The sequence below is a fragment of the Gopherus evgoodei genome, chromosome 8 (genome assembly GCF_007399415.2).
Source record: "Gopherus evgoodei ecotype Sinaloan lineage chromosome 8, rGopEvg1_v1.p, whole genome shotgun sequence".
In the NCBI taxonomy this organism is placed as follows: domain Eukaryota; kingdom Metazoa; phylum Chordata; order Testudines; family Testudinidae; genus Gopherus; species Gopherus evgoodei.
Genome location: NC_044329.1, coordinates 12,274,538 through 12,302,002, shown reverse-complemented (window position 1 = coordinate 12,302,002; position 27,465 = coordinate 12,274,538). Strand labels below are relative to the sequence as shown.

Here is a 27,465-nt window from a genome sequence, read left to right as displayed (position 1 = left end):
ACTGAGGGCAGAATAAGACCCAGACTGATCTGAAAACTAGCTGAAATGTTTTCAGATAGCTTTAATCGGTTCATTTTTCTGCTCTTCCAGATGTCTTTATACCAATGCCAGAGAACTTATTAGTAAACTTAAATGAAAACAAAGAGGTAAGACCTGTCTTAAACTGCTTAGGTGACATTCAGGCAATATGAAGTGCTTTGATAACTTGTACAGTACTTAATGAAATAATGTACTTATCACACTTGTCTGAATTTCTTGTCTATTTTTATTACAAAAATTACTGTAACTGAATTAAATGGAAATATTTTGTTCAGTTTTACTTTGTGCATTTAACTGTGTTGTATGTAATTAGTGTTACTATTTCCCCTGTGTAGTCAGCTAGTTTCTCTGTGGAGACTCATCTTTCTTTAGAAAAAGAAATATGCAAGCAGAGAATTGCCAAATCACTTTTAATTGGTTACATTTCAAGTTAATGGTGGCCTTTAAATATCTTAGGTCTCTTTATTTAAAGATAAGGAATCCAATGTGTCTCTCTTACTAGGTGAAATAACTTAAAATAAGAGCTGTCGATTAATTGCAGCTAACTCATGCGATTAACTAAAACAATTATTCGTGATTAATCGCAGTTTTAGTCACATGGTTAAACAATAGAATACCAATTGACATTTATTAAATATTTTTGGATGTTTTCTACATTTTCGCATATGTTGATTTCAATTACAACACAGTATACAAAGTTACAGTGCTCATTTCATATTTATTACAAATACTTGCATTGTAAAAATGATAAAAGAAATGGTATTTTTCATTCATTTTTATTGTAGTGCAGTCTTTTTCGTGAAAGTGCAACTTACAAATGTAGATTTTTTTTTTGTTACATAACTGCACTCACAAAAAAAAATGTAAAACTTTAGAACCTGCAAGGCCACTCAGTCCTACTTCTTGTTCGGCCAATCGCTAAGACAAACAAGTTTGCTTATTGTTACGAGAGATAATACTGCCCACTTCTTATTTACAACGACACCAGAAAGTGAGAACAGGAGTTCACTTGGCACTTTCGTAACCAGCATTGCAAAGAATTTAATGCGCCAGATATGCAAAACATTCATATGCCCTTTCATGCTTTGGCCACCATTCCAGAGGACGTGATTCCATGCTGATGATGCTCGTTTTAAAAAAAAAAGAAAAGCATTAATTAAATTTGGGACTGAACTCCTTCGGGGAGAATTGTATGTCTCCTGCTCTGTTTTACCGGCATTCTGCCATGTATTTCATGTTATAGCAGTCTCGGATGATGCCCCAGCACATGTTCATTGTAAGAGCACTTTCACTACAGATCTGACAAAATGCAAAGAAGGTACCAATGTGAGATTTCTAAAGATAGGTACAGCACTCGACCCAAGGTTTAAGAATCTCCTTCCAAAATCTGAGAGGGGTGAGATGTGGAGCGTGCTTTCAGAAGTCTTAAAAGAGCAGAACTACAATGCTGAAACTACAGAACCCAAACCACCAAAAAAGAAAATCAGCTTTCTGCTGGTGGCCTCTCTCAGATGATGAAAATGAATATCCGTCGGTCTGCACTGCTTTGGATTGTTATTGAGCAGAACCCGTCATCAGCATGGACGCATGTCCTCTGGAATGGTAGTTGAAGTGTGAAGGGAATAAGAATCTGTAGCGCATCTGGAAGGTAAATACCTTGCAATGCCGGGTGCCATGCGACCTCCTGTTCTCATTTTCAGGCGACATTGTAACAAGAAGCGGGCAGCATTATCTCCTGCAAATGTGAACACACTTGTTTGTCTGAGCGATTGGCTGAACAAGAAGTAGGACTACATTTGTAATTTCAACTTTCATGATAAAGTAATTGCACTACAGTACTTGTATTAGGTGAATTGAACAATACTATTTTTTTGTTTTTTACAGTGCAAATATTTGTAATAAAAGATAAATATAAAGTGAGCACTATATACTTTGTATTCTGTGGTGTAATTAAAATCAATATATATGAAAATGTGGAAAAAATCCAAAAATATTTAAATAGTCTTTTATTATTGTTTAACAGCACGATTTAATCACAATTTTTTTAATCGCTTGACAGCCCTGCTTAAAATGTTGGCAAGCTTTGCCTTATTGAATTCTTAGTTTTTTGTGCTAGGGATCTTGTTTTATTAGAAGCGGTAGGTTATGGAATACTGTAGAATGTCACTCTAGGTAAAACCTGAGTACTTACACATGGACACTTGGTTATGGTGGCAGTTCACATACCTCCAGTTAGTTTGGAGCAAATTTGGGACTTTCTTCCCAGGCATTGTTGGATGAGAGTAATACAACCACTCTGCTCAAAGAGGAGCATGTGTGTATCAACACTGAATGTGAGTAGTAAATGACAGACTAGGAAAAAGTGAATTATTTAACTTTGAAAAGTTGTTTTGGTCATCTGAGGCAAAATGTTCAAAATAACTCTTAATTAGTTCCTACAGTTTTGGAAATGCTAAATTTCAAGTGAAAAAGTAGAGGTCAAACAGCCATATTTTAAGAGATCTCAGTGCTGGCTGGGTGCTGTAAAACAGCAAGCTACCCTCACATCTTGTTTTAAGGTATTAAATGTTACCTTTTTGTGTATGTTTTTAATTTCTCTCTATAATACCTGCAGTACTCAATGTTACATGCATAATAAGTAGCCTGTGCAACAGAGGAGAAATCTCTTCTGAAACATTTTAATTCTGAGTAACTTTTTACTTTATACCAGCTAATTCAAGATTTACTGAGGACCTTGCCGCAGATGTTTACCAAGTCCCTGGAAACACAGAGTGCTCTAGGACCTGCACTGCAGGCCGCCTTCAAACTGATGTCTCCCACTGGTGGACGAATTTCTGTCTTCCAGACACAGCTTCCATCTGTAGGAGTGGGATCACTGAAATCCCGAGAAGAACCTAACCAAAGAGCATCTGCAAAGGTTACAAAAACACTCTTAAACACAGATTATGAAAATTTACAATCCTGTTGCATGAGTTTATATAAATTTTGAATTGCATGGTTTGGATTATCTTAGTTTTATTGTAGTTCTGTTGTGAGAGCTGACATTCTTATACTGTATTAATCAAATGTTACTAACAGGGAAACTATAAACACAGAGTAATGCTCTGATTTTGAAAGACACTGAGCACTCAGAACAGCCATTGAAGTCAGTGTGAGAGATGCGGTGAGCATCCCTGAAATTAGGTCACAGGAGTGTGTGCCTTTTGGAATCCTCTTTTCTATTTCCTTGTATTAACAGGACATTCATCTTACACCATCCACTGACTTCTATAAGAAGTTAGCCTTGGACTGTTCAGGGCAGCAGGTTGCAGTTGACTTGTTCCTTCTTAGTGGGCAGTATTCTGACTTGGCTTCATTAGGTAAGTCATTATAAACTACTGTTTAAGATTGTAGCTTCAGTGTTCTAGGGAACACTATATAATGCTTAAAAAAAAAAATTGATTTTGCTCTTTCACTTGTGCGTATTCTACCATGGTTGGTATTGGCAACCATGCCCAAGAGGGCTACCTATGAGATTGCGTGTTCCCGTGTCCTCTATGGGTAGAGATTATGGTATTTCATTTTAGGAGCTTGAGGACAAGCTAACTAGCCTGTTTTCTTAGAATCATAGAATAGAACAATAGAATATCAGGGTTGGAAGGGACCTCAGGAGGCCATCGAGTTCAATCCCCTGCTCAAAGCAGGACCAATCCCCAGACAGATTTTTACCCCAGTTCCCTAAATGTCCTTTCAAGGATTGAACTCTCAACCCTGGGTTTAGTAGGCCAATGCTCAAACCACTGAGCTATCCCTCCCCCTCTTCTTGCCTGAGGGTTGAGATTTTCTCATCTCTTAGAACATTGTCAGGACTTGTTCCCTAATATTACGAGACAAAAATCAGTTGAAATATTTCAACCAAGTCCTGTTTAACAAATAGAAATATGTTTAAACTATCTGGGTATAAGCTCATCATTTCCAGATTCTGAAAAGCCTTACTAGTGTGGGCCGTGAGATGGCTACTTAAAAAAATTAAATATTGGTAGCTATATCCTTGTATGTCAAAGCAGTTCATAGCTCAGTATCTGATTGTGTCTGTTGGCTGCTCAGTGACAGAGTTCTGTTTACAAAACTTGACCCTTTTTCCCCTAGATCGTGTCCTAAATTTGTACAAAGGATTTCCCTTTGTTCTGGACATAAACATGTGTTATACCATGGTGATAAACACAGTATAAGAACCTGAATAGGGTGAATAGCAGGGGTGAGGAATCTTTTTCTTATCAGGAGCTATTGACCCACAGAAAAAATCAGTCATGGGCTGGGCACAGGCTCGGGGCTTCCCCTTGCAGCGGGGTGAGCTGCAGAGGCTCGGGGCTTCTGCTAAGCTCTGGGGTTGGGCCAGAAATGATGGATACAGGGTGCAGGGGGGTGGGGCTCCAGGCAGGGGGTTGGGGGGTGGGATGGGGATGAGGGCTCTGTCTAGGGGTGCAGGCTCTGGGATCAGGCTGGGGCCAAGGGGTTTGGAGTGTGGGAGTGGGCTCAAGGCTGGGGTAGGGGGTTGGGGTGCAGGAGGAAGTTTGGGGTGCAGGCTCCAGGAGGGGGCCCAGGGCTGGGGCAGGAGGTTGGGGTGTGGGGTCTGGGAGGGAGTTAAGGTGTGTGTGCGGGGGATTCTGACCTAGGGCAGGGGATTTGGGGTCTGGGCTCCAGCTGAGCGGCACTTACCTCAGGTGGCTCCTGGTCAGCATTGCAGTGGAGCTAAGGCTCCCTGCCTGCCCTGGCTCCTCACAGCTCCTGGAAGCAGCTGGCATGTCCGCCCCTAGGCTGAGGGCCAGGGGGCTCTGCGTGGGGTGCACTGCCTGTGCCCACAGTCGCTGCCCCCATTGCTCCAATTGGTCATGGTTCCCAGCCGATGTGAGCTGTGGCACTGGTACTGGGATCAGGGGCATCATGTGGAGCTTCCCTGTTTGCCCCTGATCCTAGGGGCCGCAGGGACATGCCAGTCGCTTCCAGGAGCTGCACGGAGCCAACAGCACTTTTAACGGCCTGGTTAACCCTAGCTTCTCCCTGCAGCAGGGTGAGCCAGCGCTCGCTGCTTCAGAGTGCCGGGGCTTGGTGCTTCTGCCCACAGCGTGGAGACTTGCCGAGGGCCACATGAAATGAAGTAGCAGGCTGTAGGTTCCCCACCCCTGCTGGCTAGGATGGAATTTCACGTTGAGATGACTTCACCCTTAATGCATAATGACATTGGTAGTGAGACGTATTACAACGTTCTTCTGGTTAGCATGATAGTTTCCAAGACGCTCTTCCCCCTTGACTTGTAGGAGTATTTCAAAGAATTATTTTGATTCTGGAATAAGATGCGAGTCATCTGAAGGAATTTGTTTTCATTCTTATCTCTCAATGCATGATGGAGTAAACATGGTAACAAAGCTGCTCCAATAAACATTTTATTTACTTTCTCACCCCTAACGTATCCTCTGATTTTTGTTCCTGAGTGTCGTGGTATCATCTTTCCTTTAGACCAATTTTAAATCCATTTCATACTTTATAACCTTCATAATCAAGCGAACATGCAAGTTATTGGTCACATCTACACATCATATCTAGGCCTATACCTGTGTAGAATAAGGTTGTTAATGTTAAACTGTTCATGCTTGCAAATAAAATTACAAGGAGAATTAGGTTAATCTGAACTGATATTTGAAGACCGCAGCAGCAACTGTTGGTCTGAACTCCACCAATGCACATTTTCTGTTCTAGGCTGTATATCAAGGTATTCAGCAGGAAGTGTGTATTACTATCAATCTTACCATCATCAGCACAACCCTGTCCAGGTGGAGAAATTACAGAAAGAGCTGAAACGATACTTAACTAGAAAGATTGGCTTTGAGGCCGTCATGAGGATAAGATGCACCAAAGGTCTGAATAGAATCTTTTTTGTATAGTTTATTATTTAAACATTATTTATTGGTATTTTGTTTTTATATAATCCTGAATGAATAGTTGGCAAATATGTACATACTGTAAAATCAGGCATTATAAATCCAACTGTAGAAAAGAGAGCACAATTTGTAGAACGGCACAAAAGAGTTTATCTATCAAGGTGCAGTGGTGTTGAGGATCAGTATCTGTGGCTTGCCAAGGCTAGAAATAGGTGCTTCATTACTATGTACTTCCACATGTTCCTCAAGCAAAAATAAGGAATTCACAATTTAATATTCCTGCTACACGGTTTACTTTCAAAACTGTGTCTTGCCCTGTGGTTAAACCAGAAGCCTGATTTTTTTTTTATTTTTTTTTTTATTTTTTTCATGAGCTGAGAGGATAAAGGGAACTCTTTACTGTCTTGCTGCTTTATAGTTTTTAGATGGAGGTGCCACAGAAAAGCATTTGAACAGTGTACTGTAGCAAGGCTCCTGTACCTTGGGTCTAATTGAATTCAGTGTCATATATTTGTAATAGCGCTGTTGATTAATCACAGTTAACTCATGCGATTAACTCAAAAAAAGTTAGTAAAAAAATTAATCGCAATTAATCGCAGTTCTAATCGCACTGTTAGAATGCCAATTGAAATTTATTGTCTATTAAATATTTGGGGATGTTTTTCTACTTTTTCAAATCTATTGATTTCAGTTACAACACAGAATATTTGCACTGTAAAAATGATAAACAAAAGAAATAGTATTTTTAATTTCTCCTCATACAAATACTGCAGTGCGATGTCTTTATCATGAAAGTGCAACTTACAACTGTAGATTTTTTGTTTTTGTTTCATAACTGGTATTTTTGAGTGCAATGTAAAACTTTAGAGCCTACAAGTCCACTCAGTCCTCTTTCTTGTTCAGCTAATAGCTAAGACAAACAAGTTTTACATTTATGGGAGATAATGCTGTCGACTCCTCATTTACAATGTCACCAAAAAGTGAAAACTGGCGTTCGCATGGCACTTTTGTAGCTGGCATTGCAAGCGCATTCATAAAACATTCATATGCCCCATCATTCTTCAATCATCACATCCAGAAATATTTAAATAAATGGTATTCTATTAATCGTGCTGTTAAGCAATAATTGTGATCAATTTTTTTAATTGCTTGACAACCCTAATTTCTAACCCTTTTAGAACTAAATTACTGGTTCCTAAGAGTAGTACTTGTATAAAAAGAGTACTTTACTGTGCTGTATATAGTATTTTCCCTTAAATGACTGATCCTATCATATATTCTGTACTAGAAATCTCAGCACATTGTGACTTTCAGCCTCAAAGAGTCAAAGAAATTTGGAACATTGTTAATCTTTGAGCTGACTTGTATTCTGAGTGCTTGGTAACCATTGGCTTTAGTGCATGCTACAAACTAATATGCAACTTGAGATATTTACATTTACTAAAGGAACTGTATTTCGAAAAGGGTTTGTCCATAATCTAGAGTAGAGCACAGTCTAATAATCAGGGCAACTATGTTATCAGTTCACAGTTTACATTAAATGGCAAAAGTAACATTAATAAAACAGATTACATGATTTTTCCTTTCGTAGGTCTTTCCATTCATACCTTCCATGGGAACTTCTTTGTGCGATCTACAGACTTGTTGTCTTTACCCAATGTAAACCCGGATGCAGGATATGCTGTACAAATGTCAGTAGAGGAAAGTCTCACTGACATGCCAGTTGTTTCTTTTCAGTCAGCACTACTGTACACATCCAGCAAAGGTAAGAAATGTAAACAGCATTGGCTGCTACAGTGATATACTATGTGTGTAAATTCTTAAATTATAATCTAGTTTGTTTGTAGTAAGTAAATAACTTCAACCGCATCTTCATATCCCCAGTAAGAGAAGGGAGAGTCTAACATGCTAGCACACTCGTTCCTCAGCTGCTGTTGGTGATGGTGGTTATTCTTTATTCAGCAGCTGCATTTCAGGATCTTACAGATTGGCTGCAAAACTTGCTCTAATCTGAAATGGGCAATTTTAGCTCAGAAATAAATTGGCCGAAGATATTAAATTGACTGCTTAACAGGTGTTAATTTAAGATACTTGTGTGACAAGTTAATGGTGTATTAAATCTGTTTTATAAGTTATCTGAAATATAGACTAATTGCTTTTGGTAAATTGAACAAAAAAATACTCTTAAATAAATTGACTTAAAAAAGTTAGTTACTGCAAATTTTAGTGTACAGACTTCATTTTTGCTACATTTGTGATTTCCCCCCCATTTCCCCGAAACACAGCTTAGATAATGGTGTGGAAAATGCCATTTGACGAATACACAGATTTATTTTCTCCCTATAGGCGAAAGAAGGATTCGAGTCCACACTATGTGTTTACCTGTTGTTACAACACTGAATGACGTGTATCTGGGGGCTGACGTACAAGCTATTACAGGGTTATTAGCCAATATGGGTAAGCATGATGCTCTTTGATGTACATGTGTAAAATATCTAAAACTTTTGAGGAATAATCCTTCAGGAAGCAAGATTACAAGGGGAGTATCCTACCTTTTGAATGGTTGAAGGCACTTCACCATATGACTTACAGCTCCTCTGATGTGAGGATATCAGTACAACTGTATGTTGTCACCTTGTTTGATATAGCTTTAGAATTCTGCACATCAGAAGTTAGAGCAGCAATTAGGACTCCTGGGTTTTTTTTATTCTAGGCTATACCATTAATGTTCCCATCCCTCTAAGCCTCTTCATGGCAAAGTAAAGCTTCATTAATGTGTGCTTGTAACCATCTTAAGATCCTGAGATGAGGAACTATAGAAGTACAAAATAATGTGTGTCAGTAATTCCTAGAAAAGAAATAGGGTATAATTAGCTGTTAAACTTCTCTCTCTGTGGCTCTTTAGCTGTGGACCGGTCAGTTTCTGCTAGTTTGAGTGATGCTCGTGATGCCTTGGTGAATGCTGTAATTGATTCACTATCAGCTTACCGCTCTTCAGTCCTAAGCATTCAGCAGCCTGGTCTGTTGGCTCCCTATTCCCTACGACTCTTTCCACTTCATGTACTGGCTCTCTTAAAACAAGTAAGAATGAAAATAAAATCTTTCCAGAGAATGTTATTTTTATATTCAGTATGTCAGTCTGAATGATGCATAAGTAAACATTTCAGTGAGATGATATATATGTAGGGTTGTGCCAGCATTTGAAGGGGGGTGATTTCTTTGGTTTAGATCCAGTTTAATTAAAACCAGCCTTCTCTCCATATACTACCACAGTAATTGAGGTTGTTCGGCATTTAAGATAATAGCCTCCTCTGGTATAAATGGAACCAACTTCTTGTCTCACTTCTCCAGGCCCTGGATTTGGTGATTTTTTTTTCTCACGCCCCCCCAGCCCCATACCACTGCAAAGCAAGACTTGCTTGTTCACCTAGGCTTTATTGGGGCCAACTGTAGTAGAAGATGGCTTGGGTGTCTATCAGCCACCAACAAGGGTTTTTTAAAAGTTATCATAATATCTGAATGTGACAAGTTACATATGTATAGGCTGTGTTTATGTACTGCATCTGGCGCTTATGTGAGATGCATTTCTCATAAAGCTTAAATTTTTATGAACAATGTAGGGAGGTGGTATAGTTGTGGCATGGAGTGTGTCATGACAGAAAGAAGGGGCCTCTGTTCCATGTATAGAGCTGCAGCAGTGTAGAATGGGGAGCATGGTGAAGAATAGCACCAGGGAGGTGAGCTAGAGGGCAAGAAGTTTGGGTTCCTGAGAGTGCATTGGTATTGAGGCAGAAGTGGGCAGCCAAGAGAGGAAGCAAAGGAAAGTGGGAGCAGGGAGTAATATGGGGAGACTTGCCATGATGGCCTGGTACTCCTGACTTCTAACCTGGGGAACGTGCAGCCATTGCTGTTCAGTGTGGCTTTGAGGAGCGTCGCTCTGTGTGCTGCTGACACGGCAAATCTATACACCAGCTTAGTGTGGTGTGTAGGCAGTGATGAGCTGCCAAAATCTTAACAACCAGTTCCCTCCTCACCCCACAAGGGGGTTGTGGCCTTCCCCCGGGACTCCTGCCCCATCCAACCCCCTACGTTCCTTGATGTGCCCCCTCCCCCCCCGGAACCCCTACCCCATCCATCCCCCTGCCCTGTCCCCTGACCGCCCCTGGAACCCCATCCAACTCCTCCTCTTGGTGGCCCCCCGGGACTCCTGCCCCATCCAACCACCCCTTTTCCCTATCCCCTGACCGCACCTGGAACATCTGCCCTTGACTGCCTCCCACCACCCCATCCAACCCCCACTCCTTCCTGACTGCTCCCCCGGGACCCTTGCCCCCATTCAACCCCCGTTCCCTGCCCTCTGACTGCCCCGACCCCTATCCAACCCCCCCCCCCCCACCTCATTACCACACTGCCTGGAGGTGGCTGGCAGTGCTACAGCTGTGTCGCTCAGCTGGAGCCGGACCATGCTTCCACTGCATAGCGCCTGGAGCCCCGGGTCAGGCTGAGCTTGCAGCTCCCTCACTTCCCGCGAATCAGCTGTTCACACAGGAAGCCAGGGAAGGATGAGAAGCAAGTAGTGACTTCGCACTCAGGCCCAAGGAGGCGGAGTGGAGTGGAGGTGAGCTGGGGTGGGGAGTGGTTCCCCTGCGTGCCTTCCCCAGCTCACCTCTGCTCCATCTCCGCCTCACTGGGCCTGAGTGCTAAGCCGCTGCTCCGCTTCTCTGCCCTCCCAGGCTTCCTGTGTGAACAGCTGATTCGCGGGAAGCGGTGGGGAAGGAAGAGAAGCGGGGTGGAGCATTCAAGGGAGGAGGTGGAGGCAGAGCGGAGGTGAGCTGGAGCACCTACAGGGTTGGCACCTAAGGCACCACTTTTGGATAACGTGCTTGGGGGGAGGGGCGGCCTCCTGGGTCACTTCAACTTACTGGTTGTTAAATTTAGAAGCCCTTTTAGAAATGGTTGTCCCACGCAGGACAACCGGTTCTAAAAGGGCTTCTAAATTTAACAACCGGTTCCTGCGAACCGGCTCCAGCTCACCACTGGGTGTAGGGCAAGAGCTAAGTGCTCATCTTTCCCTTTTCTAACTCTAAATAACTCCTTTCCCTTTTCTAACAAAGGGGTTTGCAGCATTCCTGAGTCCTGTCTACACTATAAAACCGAACAATTTCTGAAAATGTCTTTCAGCTGTGGGTCCCCCTGAACTAGTATAGAAAATGGTTAGTCTTAGGATAGATGGTTTACTCTTTCAGAATGCAGCATGATCAAGACCTGGTGGAATCATCTCGTTCACACTTTCTCAAATGATATTAAAAACCCTTGTCATGTCTATACTATGGCTGTGTTTATGCTGGAGGAGATCTGATCTCTTTAATATAGACAAAGTCAACACTTGAATGGTTTTCAGTACTTGTTTCGGATAGGATACTGCTTCAGCAGCAGATCAGCTGCTTTGTGTCTGTAAGCCAATGGAGTGCGTTTACCATTAAGTCAGAACACCTCTGACAGAGATGTGCATTAGAGCCGAAGGATTAAGCTTAACATGTTTTTGGATTGCGATTTTAAAGTATTGTTATGTAGCTTCTTGAGACAAAGTAGTAAGATGGATTTTTAATAAAATTATGCTTAATATGTCATCATTCCAGCTCCACTCTTCAGAAAGTGTTCTACAGACATAGGACCAACATACATTACAGTGTGTTATATCAGTGGTTCCAGAGTCCAAAGATACACTGCTTAAGTGATTAGTCACAAAGTTGTTTGCATAGAAATAATATACAAAACTTGCTTTGAGTACAGATAATCAATTAAGAAATGATGATAAATTAAGTAGGGGAGGTCACTGTAGTAATGAAGACTTTTTTAATTATATTTTGAGATCATAATACTTAAGGCTAAATTTTATGTGGAACTCAGAATATTTCTTAATGTAGTCTAGTGCTTTTCACTTGTTGACTTTGAATTAATAACAAATACTGGTTTTATTCACAGAAAGCATTCCAGACTGGGACAAATATCCGTTTAGATGAGCGTATTTTTACTATGTGTCAAGTGAAAAACCAGCCCCTAATTTTCCTCATGCTTATGACCCATCCCAATCTGTACAGAGTTGACAATCTCACAGATGAGGTATTTTTTTTATTTATTACACTTGTTCTATGGTTTCTTGGTTCCAAACACCTTTATTTGTAGTGACGAATATGTATTGCATAGAAAACCCTTTAAATAAGAACTGTATTCTTCAAGGTATGTAGTCTGAGAGCTCACAGGCAGTCGCAAGGTTAAAAGTTTTAAAGAGAGATCAAAGCAACTTATCCATTAAAGGCAAACTGATAGGACAATTCCATGGCATTTTAATTGTCATATGACATGAATCATGCATGTGTGTGTGACTATTAAGAAATTATCATGAAGATGGCTGCACTAAATTGCCACTCCACGTAGTTCCAGTTTTGGATTGCATTTCAGACCAAGCTGAAATGTGTAGAAATTTACAAATACTGTAAACCATACGTACATATAAGATGTAGCTCCATTATTTTCCAGGTTGTCTGTTAGGGGTAGTATAGATGGGCTCTGGAGGGAACATGTGGCTAACAACCCACTCCAAACACAATGTGGAGTGAATTCTGTAGATAATCATTTTGAAAAATATAGCTAGCATTCTGATTTGAAAATAGTCTATTACGCTCCAAAGCACATCCCCTTAAAAGGGGATATGCTGCAGCAGGAATGATATTTCTCATACTGTTGTGCAACTTCCTTTTTAAAATAAGTCCTGTCATTAGTTTCGTGAACAAGTATGTGCAGGAGTTACTAAGTGCAGGTAGACTAAATCTGAACATCCAGACTTCAAAGCCTGCAGATTTTTGAAGCTAACATAACTGCATGAAGTTTTCAGAAGAGAATCAATTTCAATAAGACAAAATAAAGACTGATTTTTTTATAATAAGTATGTTATCTGAATTTTAAGAATATAAAAGTCAGACCTCAACAGATGACGACGATGATGATGATGCACTTGGGTGCACGGGGTATAATTTGTCCTTAATTGTTTTTACTAATAAAAATGTAGTCCACTCGAATATTTTTTCATTCCTGTCTGCCTTTTTTCTGTATATATCTAGAGGCATACTTACATTGTAGCAATTTTTCTCTTTAGGGAGCCCTCAACATCAATGATAGAACAATACCTCAGCCACCCATTCTCCAGCTGTCTGTGGAGAAGTTGAGTAGGGATGGTGCTTATCTTATGGATGCTGGCTCTGTAAGTTAAAATTTTATATGAACTTGTGGGTTTTTCTGAAGACTACTGAGCACTTCAGATATACAGATGAGTAGAAGGGTGTATGTATTGCATAGATTAATGCTGTCATTATCGGACTGTCTTTTAGGTAATGTTTATGTGGGTTGGAAAGAATTGTGGACAGAATTTTATCAGCCAAGTCCTTGGAGTCCCAAGTTATGTATCAATACCACAGAATATGGTAAGTGCTTGCTTTGGTCTTAAATAAGAGAAATAACTTTTTAAAATATAATATATGACCTGTATAAGCTAAAGAGCCTTGTAGAATTGTAGCTGAATGTAATTAATTCCTGTTTCAGGAAAAGCTCACTTCTCCCATCATATGCCACTCTTCCTTAGGTTCCCCACTTAAAATAATCTTAATCAAGCTCTCTCACCATGAAACCACAATGAGTAGAATTTGATAACCATCAGTTAAATCCAGTAAAAGTCTGGGCAGATTGAGAACATTGGGACCAGAAAGGAGAGTGCGTTAGTTCACCAGCCCTCAGTTGCTGGAAAATTCAAATCCTAGTTTAGGTCACAAGTGAAAATGAATCTGTTAATGTAGTCCCAGTTATGACAGCCAAAAGCCACTATTCAGTTTGGCACAATTGATAACACTGGTCTACAATTTTTGAGAAGTCGTCTGCTTCAGAGATAAAATGTGATATTTATTATGTATTTTGATGTGCTGAATGCAAATATGACAATTAAAACAACTGATTGGCTACTGTTTCTAAGATATTTAAGTTTTTACATTTTATGTCTATGTATATTGTGTAGATAGTAGAGTTTTAATCATAAATTGTAAACCTAGGTCTTTTCATGTGTTTATGGTTGCTTTACATGATGATATTTCACCTGTCCTGTTTATGTAACACTTTAAAAATCAGCAAAAGGGTTATATAAATAAAATTTATTATGAAACAAAAGGCAAAAAACCATTATGTACATAGTTTAGTCCTATTCAGTGTCTACTCGGCGCTTCTTGGCTTGTCTCTTGTATTCATTAAATGGAGCATCTCTTGTCACTGTCCAGCAATAGTCTGCAAGCATTGATGGGCTCCATTTGCCCTGATAGCCTGCCAGGAGATTCCACTACTGTAGTCTGCAGCCCAGCAGCTCTGCCTTACTCTTAGGTAGTTCCAAATCCATGACAAGGTCATTCAGTTCACCTTGTGTTATGAGGTGTGGTTCAGAGGAGGAGGATGGGAGAAAATGTGGGTCCTGTGACATTGATGGTTCAGGACCAGACGTTTCATCCTCTTCCTCGTCTGACTCAAGTGAGAGTTATTCTGGTGCATCAGGAACCGGCAGTCCTTATCCGTGGGGTACTGGGCGTATAGCTGATGGAATGTTTGGATAATGCACAGTCCACTTTTTCTTCTTTGATACACCTTTCCCAACTGGAGGCACCATGCAGAAGTAACAATTGCTGGTATGATCTGTTGGCTCTCTCCAAATCATTGGCACTGCAAAAGGCATAGATTTCCTTTTCCTGTTCAACCACTGGCGAAGATTTGTTGCACAAGTGTTGCAGCCTATGTGTGGGGCCCACCTCTTGTCCTGATCTCCAATTTTGCAGCCAAAATAAAGGTGATAGGCTTTCTTAACCATAGTGGTTATACTGCGCTTTTGTGATGCAAAAGTCACTTTACCACAAACATAGCAGAAGTTATCTGCACTGTTCACACAAGTACGAGGCATCTCTGCTCACTTTGGCTGAACAGAAATGTGTCCCTTTGCAAAATCAAACACTGACAAATAAGAGAGCACAACACTGTATGATTTCTAGAGCTGATTTGGGCAATTTGTTCAGCAGAGTGATGTAAGCTTCATTATGATTGCATCATCCATGACTTCTAGGAATAACATGATGCAATTCATATCATGTATGATGCAATACCAGCTTCAGATTGCATCATTCATTGTTTTGCCTAAAAAGCAAGTACTGTCCAAACCCAGTCAGAGATTTATTCATAGATCCAATCAAAGACGTATTTTAGTCATTTCTGGTTTAAATTGAGATCCCTTCCCTTTATAACTCACTTATCCTCTGCCATTCCCAAGTCAGGGGTCATATATACTGACCCAATAGCATATCTTGAAAACTAGAGCCAGTCAACAATTTTAAGCATCATTTTCGTTCTCAGTGACCCAGAATTAGTGAAGTTGGACTACATTTATTTCAGAAGCATTTTGGCTGTAGAGCAGTGTAATTTGTTCAAGGATGATCTGAGACTGAAATTGCAGTGATATGTGGAACAGCTTCATACTAACTGAGCCTGCTTTATGCTTGATTACGATGCTTGGCTCTTTTCATTAACACTAAATTAACTCTGTTTCCTAAAGACAGAGTGTGTTATATTATGTATTAATGGTAACTTTTGTCTAATAGACGCATCTTCCAGAACTTGAAACAGCTGAATCTACCAGAACAATAGCTTTTATCTCTTGGCTGAGAGAGCAAAGGCCATTCTTCCCTATACTGCATATAATAAGGTAAGTTCTTTTTGACAACTCTAATACACAAGTATGCATGATCATACTTGTATACATGCATACATAGTCATGTCAGCCACTGTAGTGACATATTTTGTACTGCATTGCCCTCTCACAAGATTTGTAAGAGTTGTGTGCATAGTGTGAATTATAAATGCTTGAAAACCTGGCATGTGATTTTAACTTTTCATGTTTTGTCATATTTTAATTTGTGGAGGTTTAGTGCTTTCTCAGGGCATCCAGAACTGTAAGTCACCTTGTTACACTTCTGTCTCAGCAAGAGATTTATTGATGCTATTCTGTGTGACAGCTTCCTGCCACCCCTGTCTGCTAGCTAGCCAAACAGACTCCTCAGGACTCTGCCACTCCAAACTTTGCCTTGCAGGATTTATATAAACGTGCTAAAGCTCCATGCAGTCTGTTCAGTGTGTCAGGCCTTTCTCCTGCTCATTCAGCCCTTCCACATTCAACTGCTCTCGAACAACATTGCAGCAGTGGTGTATAGAAACAAGCGGGGCAGCACCAAGTCTTCCTCCCTCTGCCCCAAGCCCGTCTGCCTTTGTAACTGGTGCATCAAAAACAACGTAATGCTTCAAGCCACATACTTCCTATGCGCCCAGAATTCCCTGGCTAATGCGCTGAACAGGACTCTCTATTTCAAATCACGAGTGAGAACTACATGACAACATGCTACAGTACCTCTTCGAGAACCAGGGCACCCCTCAATGGGACCTATTTGCCACCCTGAAGAACCAGAAGTTGTCCCTCTGTTGCTCCATAGGAGAAATAGGGAAGAATTTGCGGGGCGGTGCTCCTTCTCCCCTGGAAGACCATCTCTGTTGCTCCTTTCCTCCCATTCCCCTCCTGCTGCAAGTACTACGTAAGATTTGTTGAGACAGAGCCACTGTGATGCTCGTAGCCTCATTCTGGCTCAGTCAGTTCTGGTTCACGGATCTCCTCAGATTCTCCACCTGAACGCTGCTCCGCCTTCACACCCCTGGATCTAGTCTCATAAAATTGGGAGAATCTGTCATCCCAGTCCCGGCCTTCTTCACCTCACAGCCTGGTATTTGGATGAGGGTAGACCAGGCATGCTCCACGTCAGTGTGGCAGATCTTTACCCAGAGTGCCTGAGAGAATCCACCAGGGCATGCTACTGAGCAAAATGGAGATGCTTCACAGTATGGGCTCAATGTGACAGTCACTCACTGAGTGTGGTATCTATACCAGTCGACCTAGGCTACCTTCTCGCCCTCAAATGTCTGGTCTAGTCATCAACTCTATAGGGCTGCACCTGGCAGCAGTCAGTGTCTTTTTCTACCCTCCCCCCCCCCCCCCCAACTGGACTGCACCTTAGTGTTTACGTACCCCACCACTGTCCACTTCATTAAGGGTTTACTTAACACTTTTTTCCACCAGTTCTGAAGCCCACACCCCCATGGGACCTTAATCTCATCTTCTCTGCCCTCCCAAAGCCATCCTATGAACTACTGGCAACATGTGTACTCTGCCATCTTTTGATGAAAGTGACATTCATGGTAGCCAGAACCTCAGCCAGCCAGGTCAGTGAACTAGGAGCCATGATGACAGATCATCCTCCTCCTCATACTATATTCCACAAGGACAATGTGTCGCTATGGCTCCACTCTAAATTCCTCCCAAAGGTAGTGTCAGAATTCCACCTAAACCGGTGCATCTATCTGTTTTCTGCCCCAAACCGCACACCTCCCCGACTAACAGGGTCCTACAATTCCTTGATGTCTGCTATGCACTGGTTTTCTACCTTCACAGGACTCAGTTCTTTCTCACATTGCTGAACAGTCCAAGGATCAAGCCCTCTCCTCCAAACGGGTCTCAGGAAGGATCTGTGAATGCTACAAACAATCTGGTGTACCCCCTCCTGATGGAGCCACAGCTCACTCTACGTGAGTAGAAGCCACCACATTGGCTTCACTGGTGGATGTGTCCTGGCAAGACCTAAGTCATGCAGCTGCCTGGCGCTCTGTCCACACATTCACTGTACAATACACTACTGTACAAGTGGCAGCGGGCTAGGCTGTAATGCAGACCACGTTTCCATTGGCATCCTCTCACCCACCTCTGGACTGATCACCGCTCGTGAGTTACCCATGTGTGGAATATACATAGGGACCATCACTCGAAGAAGAGAGGTTACTTGCCTGTAACTTCTTCAAGATATATGGTCCCTATTTGTATTCCACTACCTGCCCTCTCTCCCGTCTGCTTCGGACTACATTCCAAGACAATAAGAGGAAGACTGGAGAGGCACTACCTATTATACCTTCTGCTGGGAGCATATGGGGATGCACCATACACGTGCTGGTCAGTGAACACTGCTAAGAAACACTTCAGGATTCAGGTGCATTGCACACCTGCCTACCCATGTGTGCAATACAGATAGGGACCACACAGCTCGAAGAACCTCCAATTACAGACAAGTAACTTCCTCTGCCTTTGTCTAGCACAATTTGTTTGTCAAGTCTGCCCCCAAAACATTTTAGGATCGTATTTCCAGCACACGACTCTCTTTACACACCATCTGTACAAACATCACAGTGAGATTGACTACCATGTCACCAACTCTCATTTGATACTACACATGACACCGTTTACAGATAAATACTATGATGATAATGTATAAAGTGTCAGACCTGATGAGAGTTTACAGAAGAATAAGCCCTGTGCCAGTTGATATTGAGGGGCTCTTACATTATAAATGTAACCAGCTTGACTGTGTTTAACATCAGACATTTTAGTGAACTAAATGTGAACATTATCCAGCAATATTGTGGTATGAATAATTGTGAGGCCTACAGTACTGGCTTTTCATTTACACTTCACCAGTTGATGGACTTATTTTTAAATAGCTTTCAAAACGCTAGTTCATTCTATAACTTTAAAAATACTGTACTGTAGAGGTTAGTGAATGTTTCATTTCACTCAGTCATTTTATTTCTATTTCTAAGGGATGAAAGTCCACTGAAATCAAGTTTCCTACAGAACATGATAGAAGACAGAACAGAATCTGCCTTATCATACTATGAGTTCCTCCTGCATATACAGCAGCATGTAAATAAATGAACCACTGGGTTGTATGGCTCGCTTGCTTAGCGAAAATTTCTGCAGTAAAGAACACTTGTGCTTGTAATATCTTTTGTTAAGTTTGTGGCCTGGTGCAGTTGATGAGAAGTTCTCACTGTGATTTCAACAAAGTGTAAAGCAAATAAAGGACCACAACTGAGAATCATATGTGCAACAACATAATATTGTACTTTTAAAATCAAAATATATTTGAAGAGGTTGGGGATCTTTAATTTGCTGCAAATTATGCTTTTACTGCAAGCAGTTGCAGCATGAAGTACATTTGCAAAGGCAATATTGAAGGGGTGAAATACATTTTGTAAAATGGAGTTTTGTTCAAAATGTATATTTCTGTAACTTTTAGTTTTGCTTTTTCGGGGAGGGGAGGGTTGCTGCTAGATTTAAAACCTCAATATGATTGAGTTGCAGGGAAATTATATTGTCCTTATGATACAGTATATCCACTGATTAAAGATTGAACATTTCTTTAAAAAAAGAGAGCTATCTGGTACACTTAAAGTAGCAATGAAATAATTCATTGTGAAATGAACAAATATTTTGAAAAAAAAATTATGAAAATTTTAGGAAGTAATGTTCTAGAAATGGTTATGTTGGATAGGTCTAAAGGTAGCTTAAACTAGCCTAGCTAGATTGAGATAGACTGAAGTAATTTTGTTAAAAAGCTTTTAAATGTATCAATATTCTTGTACCTGAAAGACAAGGTTGGCATAGCATACTGTGTAAACTGAAAACTATAATCAAGTGGTCTGGCAGCAAAAATGGGCTAAGACTGACACTGAGCCTTGTGTTTGTAGTTAAAAATAATGAGTTGATCTTGTCTTAATAGTTCATTAAATGGCAGGAAAGTGGGGAGAAGGCAAAGCATAAAACCACCTGATCCTTTCTGTGCGTTACGTTAGATAGATTTCTGCTCTAATATAGGTTAACTAAATGTTAGGCCCATAAAATTATTTTTTGTGAAATGAGGCTGTGGTAGCATTTCATCCTTAATTTATCAATATATTTTTGAGACAGCGTTGAATATTTTCTTTGACATCTAAAACTGAATCCAAGCAGAAGTAATAATTTTGCTCTTGAAATAAATAGAAAAAACGTATTGGTAGGAAGTGTTTTATAGTTCAGTGAATATATTTAAAGTTCTCCTAAACCGTTTTTATTGAAGCTATGTAACAAGCCTAATTCCAGGGCCATGTGTGTACACAATATACATGTTTTGTTTTAACTGACAGACCTGCAAGTGCTACAAATGAAACATGGAAATTGGATTTCTAGAAAGCTGGTATTCTTAAGTGTAAGATGTGTGAAGTACATAGGAATTAAAGTACCTCAGTTGGGAACAATCAGTAGATGACAGGCTGTTTCTCTTTATGTTACTAGTCAATTTCTGCCCTTTTTATATGCTCATGGAAGAACTGTGATGTGGAAAAAATGTTTTCTACTTTATTCTGCTTTTAGTTCATATTAATGCTCATACATTTATAGCAGACTTGCAAAAATCTCCTTGTTGGGGTCAAGTAACTTTTCATTGAGTGAAATGTTTACTATAAAGGTAGCAAGTAGATATTGTGCCTAGACTAGTAAACTTGTGAAGGTTTTGCAAAGAAGGTTTAACAGGATCTGGTTGGATCACAATTTCTGCAGCCATTCGTCTGCTTCTGCTCCTGCTCCAGTTACAGTATAATTGACGGACAGGAGTTACCTCAATGCAGGGGAGAAGCAGCTGTTTCTTCATAGAAACATCTTGTGCAATTTGAGCACAAAAAAGCCACTAACATTTGTGCTGATTTTTGTGATTTTTTCAAAGGAGCATTTTGGAACAGATTTACTTCTCCCAAAGATTATTTAAACACCCTCCCTGCTGTGTCTCTATAACTAGTGGAAATGTATTTCCCAAAAGTTTTTTTATAAGATTGTGCATTATCTTCAGTCAACATGAAAATATAGTAAGCACAGAGGGAAAAATTATGTTTTAAAATTTACTCAATTACTTTATTTCTGGCTTCACTCACATTTAAATCCTAATTTTTTTTATTTCTTAAATGAGAATCAGTCAATCAGTATCTCACTCCAGGCACGTGATGATAAAATGTACCCACTAGGATGTTGGAAATCATCCATGCATCTCACAACAGACCCAAAGCCTTTGTTTTTTCTTACTATTACCGCATACTTCATCATTTATATTCCATAAACTTACGTTTTTAAATATAGTGTTTGTTTCAGAGAGAGCATCACTTGCTTTATGTACACCAGGATAACAGTTATGAATGTCAGTCTACATGCCAATACAGTAACTAACAACATTTCAAGTTAGGATCTCTAATATTTTTCTTTGTGAAAACTTATGAACGAGCGAGCAAATGAACCCATTTGAAGTAGAATGCTTTTGGAATGTCCAGATTGTATTTAAGAAATATTCTGCAATATTGAATGTGTAGTTTTAATTCCATGCAGGGGTGAACAAAACATGCTGCTTCAATTTGTATTACTCTTACATCATTGCAGAGCACACCAGTGTGTAAACTGCCTATGCCACACTTCTCACTGTATTAGAAATATCAAGGATAACTTGTTTGTTTAAAGATCTTAAACAGGCAAGGGTGGTCCTGGTTGTTCTGTCTTAGTGCGACAACCCTACCACAGCGCATATACTCTATTTTTTCTAGTTTCTGAGGTTTAACTATTTGTTTGACACATTAATTTTTTTAATTCAGTCAACATCAGTACCATCCATTTTAATTTGTATACATTTTCTTTTATAATTTAATATATTTGAGTCTCAGTCTAAATAGACTATTTTGCAATAACTAGAATAAGATTTACATTTATTTTATTCAGAGTTAATTTCTTAACAATTTATAATCAAAGATGCAGAATGGCTGTTATATAAGGGACCATCAAATGTGATTTTAAGCTTTTGTTCACTATTAGGGATGTAATCCTTATGAATTTAATTTTGTAAAGTAGTGTATAATATTGTAATATTAAATCCTTGTTTTCTGAAACTCGGACACAGATCTTCAGCATGAAGTTATAAATCTTGCCCCTTCTGAATATGAGACAGGATTTACTTGTCCTTCTTTTTACAGTTTGTAATTTTCACTGTTTTATTCCTGTAAAAAGTCATTTGTAACACATGCAAATGCTTATTTTATCTGTGCTAATTTAAAAGATTTGGCTACTCAATAAAACTAATTGAAAGTGCTCACAAAAGTCCATCAGTCCTTTAATAAACAGAAGTGGGATTCTGTATTTGACCAATCACTGAGTGACTTTTTTTTCCATTGGTTGCATTAATAACTTCAGTAACAGTAATTGCATAGCTAAAGGAAAAAATTGTAACTTGCTAAAATTGTCAATCTGTAAATGGTACAAAGACTGGGAGACTTCATATTTCAGGAGGAAAAAATGGAAGCATTTCTGTTATGTAATTGTGATCACTGACAAAATTCCACTTTGGTACTGCACAGTATTTATAATAAACTTCAAACAAGTTAAAATCAGATGTACAGGCTTCTGCACCCAGGCATTTGATGCTTTACTCAAAGAAAAAAATTTACAGTGACAGTCAAGTGTTTTTGGGACATAATTAGTAGCTCCATCTCCAGTATGCAGCATGGTGGCAGAAAAATTTAAGTATTTACAAATGCAAAGATAACATACATAGGAAGGGATAAATTTAATTGCTCATACACACAGCTGAGTTCTTAGTTACTTGTAACCATTCAGAAAAAATAGTTGCAAGTCCGGACAACTCAATTCACTGTGGATTGAGCAGCTGTTTCCACTTTTAGGATGTATAAAGAACAGGGTAGAAAGTAAGATTGAAAGTAAGCCATAATATAAATCAAAGGTATTCTCACTTGGAATGCTGTATTCAAATATGGTCAAGCTATTGAGAAAAAAATAGCACAAATAGAACATACACAGCTGTTTGGGTGGTAGAGAAGATAAATGGGACACTATTGATCTTCCTGTCTCATAATAGAAGAAAAAGGAACGCTCAGTGTGAAAGGCAAGAGATTTAAAAGTAACGAAAGGAAATAATTACAACCGACAAAGGAGTAGGAAAAAATGTTGCCTATAGGCTAGTCTATTCCATAATCTACTACATCTTCCTCTGAGGTATCTGGTACCGGTCACTGTCTGAGGGAGAAGATACTGGACTAAATAGATGGTTGATCTGGTATGGGAATTGCCATGTTCCAGAATGGTCAGGACCTGTATTTTACTCCTATCTGCTGCTTGAAATCTTTAGCTGCATGTGGATCTCTTAATACCAGACTAGGGCATTAGTTGAAGGAAAGATTCTCATCTTGGGCATTAACATGAGGTTAAAGCAGTATTTCAGCTAGGTATTTACTAGAGATAGGACTGCACTGTGAAGTCTAGATGTGACTTTTCTTAAAGTTCTGGGGAATTGAGAGGTTTGCAATTGCCCATCTCTAGTGAGTTAGCTGCATGAGTTTTCAAGCCCATCTCCACGTGTACATGTGTGAGTTTTGAACTAGGTCAAGCGTACTGTGTAGATACTATGGTCTAGTTAGCCCTCTTGCTTTGGGGTTAAAAGTAGGGTGGATTTTCAGCTCTTTCCTGGGACTTGGTCATATTTAATGTTCCCACTGGTTTTTGCAAACACAGGAAATTGCCACAGCAATAAGATACAATCTTTCACAGGAGATACTGAACATCTGTGGTGGAACTAAAGCTTCCATGGCACTTTGAGAAGAGCTGTAACTCTGGAATTCTTGTCAGCATTTTTCTCTAAGAGCTGTTTTCTAAGTACTCAGCCTTTTGAGGTCTGTATGAACACCAGCAGTGCAGTATTTGTATACAAACTCACTCTCTTGCAATATACTTTGGGACACCTGGCTATACATAGTTTACCAGACTAGATTTTACTACACTTTTAAAAAGTTCATTTTGTCATCTCTCTAATGAACAGCATCTCATTCTCCTTCCTATAGGGGGCACTTAGGAAAAACTCATTTCTGAATATGAAGGTACAATAGGGAAGTACATTAACATATAGAAATTATCAATAGCTGTAGCTATTTTCATAGAAAATGACCCAAAAATAGGAATAGCAATGAGCTAATTGAGACATTTCAGCGGGCTAAATTCTGGAGGTTTAGGATTTTGTATGATCAACAATTTCCAGCAGCAGTCTCATTCTAACTCTGAATTTTAAGTTTGTTTTTTTTTTCTTCTGGCCAGAAATACTTAAGATACTTACCAAGGTCATTTGCTCTAAGACTGCACGTAGCTGTGGTCTGGATATCTATACACAAGTAAGTAAAAGACCATTTTTCTTTGTATGCCATCTTTACACTATTGCCATAAATAGATGTTCCTCTCTGAATGTGCATCCTAAAGTCAGATGTAAGATTCCCATAGTCATGTTTTAGTGGTATGCAAATGTTTCTGCTGGATGGTGAAGTTAGAAATGAACCCTTGGAAGAACTATTCTCCATTATGGAAGTCTCAACCACACACAAGTTAAATTGAAATGTCTCAAATGTAAGCTGTGGTACATACAATATTTTCCTTATTTGTTTACTATTCCTTTAAAAATACATTGTTCAGAACACTGTAAAATAGTAGCTTGCCTTTTATTGCCAAAGGATCTAAAAGTGCTTCATGATCTAAACAACTGATGATGTATCTGCATGAAACAGCAATTGTTCAACAGTAGCCCTGTGCAAGAGTTTTGGGTAGTAAATCCAAACAAACGCTTGCTTCAGCTGAATCTACAGGAGAAAATTAAACCGTGTGGAATTACCTAAATTGGCATTTTGCCATTTAGTGCCTCTATCCTACACAAAGGTCCCTGGGCTACAATCAGCCCTCTATAGTTGGATGCTGAGAATACAGTGAGGTATATTAACAAGAGAAAGCTATTAGTCAGAGATATTTGCTTTTTTCAGTAATTTTCCAGCCCCTGGGCAGTAATTATTGCATACCCTGAAGGACAGAGGCGAGCACACACAGTGGGTATGGCTACACTTGAAACTTCAAAGCGCTGCCGCGGGAGTGGTAGCAGCGCCAGCGCTGCTCTCCCAGCGCTGCACGTACTCCATATCCTGATGGGGTTTAGCTTGTAGCGCTGGGAGCGCGGCTCCCAGCGCTGTGGCACTGTTTACGCTGACGCTTTACAGCGCTGTATCTTGCAGCGCTCGGGGGTGTTTTTTTCACATCCCTGAGGGAGAAAGTTGCAGCGCTGCAAAGCGCCAGTGTAGACATGGACTTACAGTGACAGAGTCAGGAAGGATTGACTTTTGGTTTTTGTAACAATGAGCCTTGTCTGAGGATTTCCCCTGTACAAGTCAATTCTGTACTTGTTATCATAGTGATAGTCACTTGCTATTGCTGCTGGAGTCTCAAACAATTAAGGATGGGAGTGCGTTGAGATCCCGTTTGTAAAGAATTGGTGGTGGTCAAATGAGAGAGCTGCCCTGTGTCTGATGAGGGGAGCAGACGAAGCACAGCTAACTGCCCTGTGTCTGATGAGGGGGGGAGTGCTGGGACAAGGCAGCCAGCTGTGCCTAGTGTCTGATGAGGGTAGGGTGACCAGTTGTCCTGATTGTATAGGGCCAGTCCTGCTTTTGGGGGCTTTTTCTTATATGGGGACCAGGCACAGCCAGGTGCCCCGTGTCTGATGAGGGGGGAGTGGGCACAGCTAGGTGCCCTGTGTCTGATTTGGGGAGCAGGGGTCAGGCACAGCTAGGTGCCCTGTGTCTGACTGGGGGGGAGCGGGCACAGCTAGATGCCGTGTCTGATTTGGAGGGAGTGGGCAGAGCTAGGTGCCCTGTGTCTGATTTGGGAGGGAGCGGGCAAAGCTAGGTGCACTGTGTCTGATTTGGGGGAGGCGGGCACAGCTAGATGCTCTGTGTCTGATGGGGGGGGAGCGTGCAAAGGTAGGCAGGGCCGGGTTTAGGCCGATTCAGCCGATTCCCAGGAATCGGGCCCCGCGCTGAGAGCCGGAGCCCCGGCCGGAGAGCGGCAAGCCGCCCCACAGCCCTGCTCTCCCAGCCGGAGTGCGGCAAGCCACCCCGCTCTTGGGCTGGTGCTGCGGCTGGAGCACAGCAAGCAGCCCCACTCTCCCAGCTGGAGCCGCGGCCGGAGCGCGGCAAGCTGCCCCGCAGCCCCGCTGTCCCTGCTGGAGCTCCGGGCCCTTTAAATAGCTCCCAAAGCCCTGGGATAGCAGGGGGCTCTGGGGGCTATTTAAAGGGCCGGGGCTCCAGCTGCCTCTGCCACCCCATCCTTTAAATAGCTGCCAGAGCCCCGCCACCCCCTTGTATTCTCCAGGGCTCTCACCGCTATTTAAAAGGTCCGGGGTGGGGCAGAAGCAGGGGAGTCCCGGGCCCTTTAAATAACCCCCAGAGCCCTGGGATAGCAGGGGGCTTGGGCACTATTTAAAGGGCCGGGGCTCCAGCTGCCTCTGCTGCACCCCCTTCCCTGCTCCCAGCCAGCTCTGCACTCCGTACCCCCAGCCAGCCCCTGCCAAACCCCCTGCCCTGTCTCCAGCCACCTCCTGCCATACATCCCTATGGCCCTGCCCAAAGCCAGCCAGCCCCCACACACCCCTGCCCACACCCAGCCCCAAACCCCCTGCCGTCTCCAGCCAATCCCGCTGCACTCCCCTGCCTGAAGCCAGCCAGTTCTGCACTCCTCTGTCTCCAGCCCTGCCAATCCCTGCTGCACCCCCCTGCGGCCCTGCCTGAAGCCAGCCTGCCCCACACCCGTGTCCCAGCCAGTCCTGCACCCCTTTCCCTGCCTGCAGCCACACCCTACCTCCAGTCAGCCCCTGCCCTGCCTCCAACCAGCCCCATGCCCACTGCCACCCTGCAGTTCCCAGGCCAGTAACCTGCACACCTGCTTCAATGAGGGGGGCGGGGGCAGCGGGGACCCACACATCTGCACACCCACATGTGAAAGGGCAGTCATTAGTAACCACTCATCAGCACATAGGATGCAATGTACATAACCTATAATTGTATTATTTATATAGTTATGGAAAGCAAATATTACATGGAAGAAACCAAACGCTTTTTTTTACACTTTTCTTTTTTTTAGTGTCCCTGCCAGGGCCCCCCGGAAAATGTTCGACTTGCGCCCCCCCTTCCTAAAGCCGGCCCTGCAGGTAGGTGCCCTGTGCCTGGCGGGGGGGGCTCCAGAGGTGCCACCTCTGAGGCACACAGACCGGGCCGTCGCGACGACCTTGGCCCCTAGGCACCGGGGCAGACACCTCAGCCGCGGGACAATCCTGGGAGCCTTTGCCCAGGCCGGGCCGCTCTGCCTTCACCCCCCGCTGGCCGCGCCGCGCACCGCTAGGCAGAGCGCTGAGGCAGAGGTCGCGCGGCCAGGCTGTTGGCTCGCCGCCCGGGGCCCAACGGGCCTGTGGCATGAAGGCGCCTGTCCCCCCGGCCGGTGGGGGGCGTTCGCGGTGTCTGATCCCTCCCCCTGGAGAGCCGTTTCCTCCGCGGCAGGCAGGTGGCTGCTCGGACTCTAACCACCCGCGGCCTTCCCCTCAGCCACGTGGTGCACTCGGGCAGCGTCACCGCTCCGTCCGGGCCCTCCTGCCACCTAGCTGGTGAGAGC

The 27,465-nt window shown here is 41.9% G+C and overlaps 1 protein-coding gene across 2 annotated transcripts in view; it reads left to right on the top strand.

Annotated features, from left to right (window-relative positions):
- SEC24A (SEC24 homolog A, COPII coat complex component) overlaps window positions 1-22,068 on the top strand; it is a 47,995-nt gene extending 25,927 nt beyond the window's left edge. For both annotated transcript variants that reach the window (XM_030572060.1, XM_030572058.1), the window contains exons 12-23: window positions 91-146; window positions 2,750-2,956; window positions 3,278-3,398; window positions 5,776-5,934; window positions 7,549-7,722; window positions 8,304-8,414; window positions 8,863-9,038; window positions 11,943-12,080; window positions 13,114-13,218; window positions 13,346-13,438; window positions 15,638-15,741; window positions 18,729-22,068. In XM_030572060.1, coding sequence (XP_030427920.1) covers window positions 91-146; window positions 2,750-2,956; window positions 3,278-3,398; window positions 5,776-5,934; window positions 7,549-7,722; window positions 8,304-8,414; window positions 8,863-9,038; window positions 11,943-12,080; window positions 13,114-13,218; window positions 13,346-13,438; window positions 15,638-15,741; window positions 18,729-18,843 — 1,559 coding nt within the window. In that variant the 3' untranslated portion in view covers window positions 18,844-22,068. The remainder of the gene's footprint in view (window positions 1-90; window positions 147-2,749; window positions 2,957-3,277; window positions 3,399-5,775; window positions 5,935-7,548; window positions 7,723-8,303; window positions 8,415-8,862; window positions 9,039-11,942; window positions 12,081-13,113; window positions 13,219-13,345; window positions 13,439-15,637; window positions 15,742-18,728) is intronic.
- The last annotated feature ends 5,397 nt before the right edge of the window (window positions 22,069-27,465 follow it).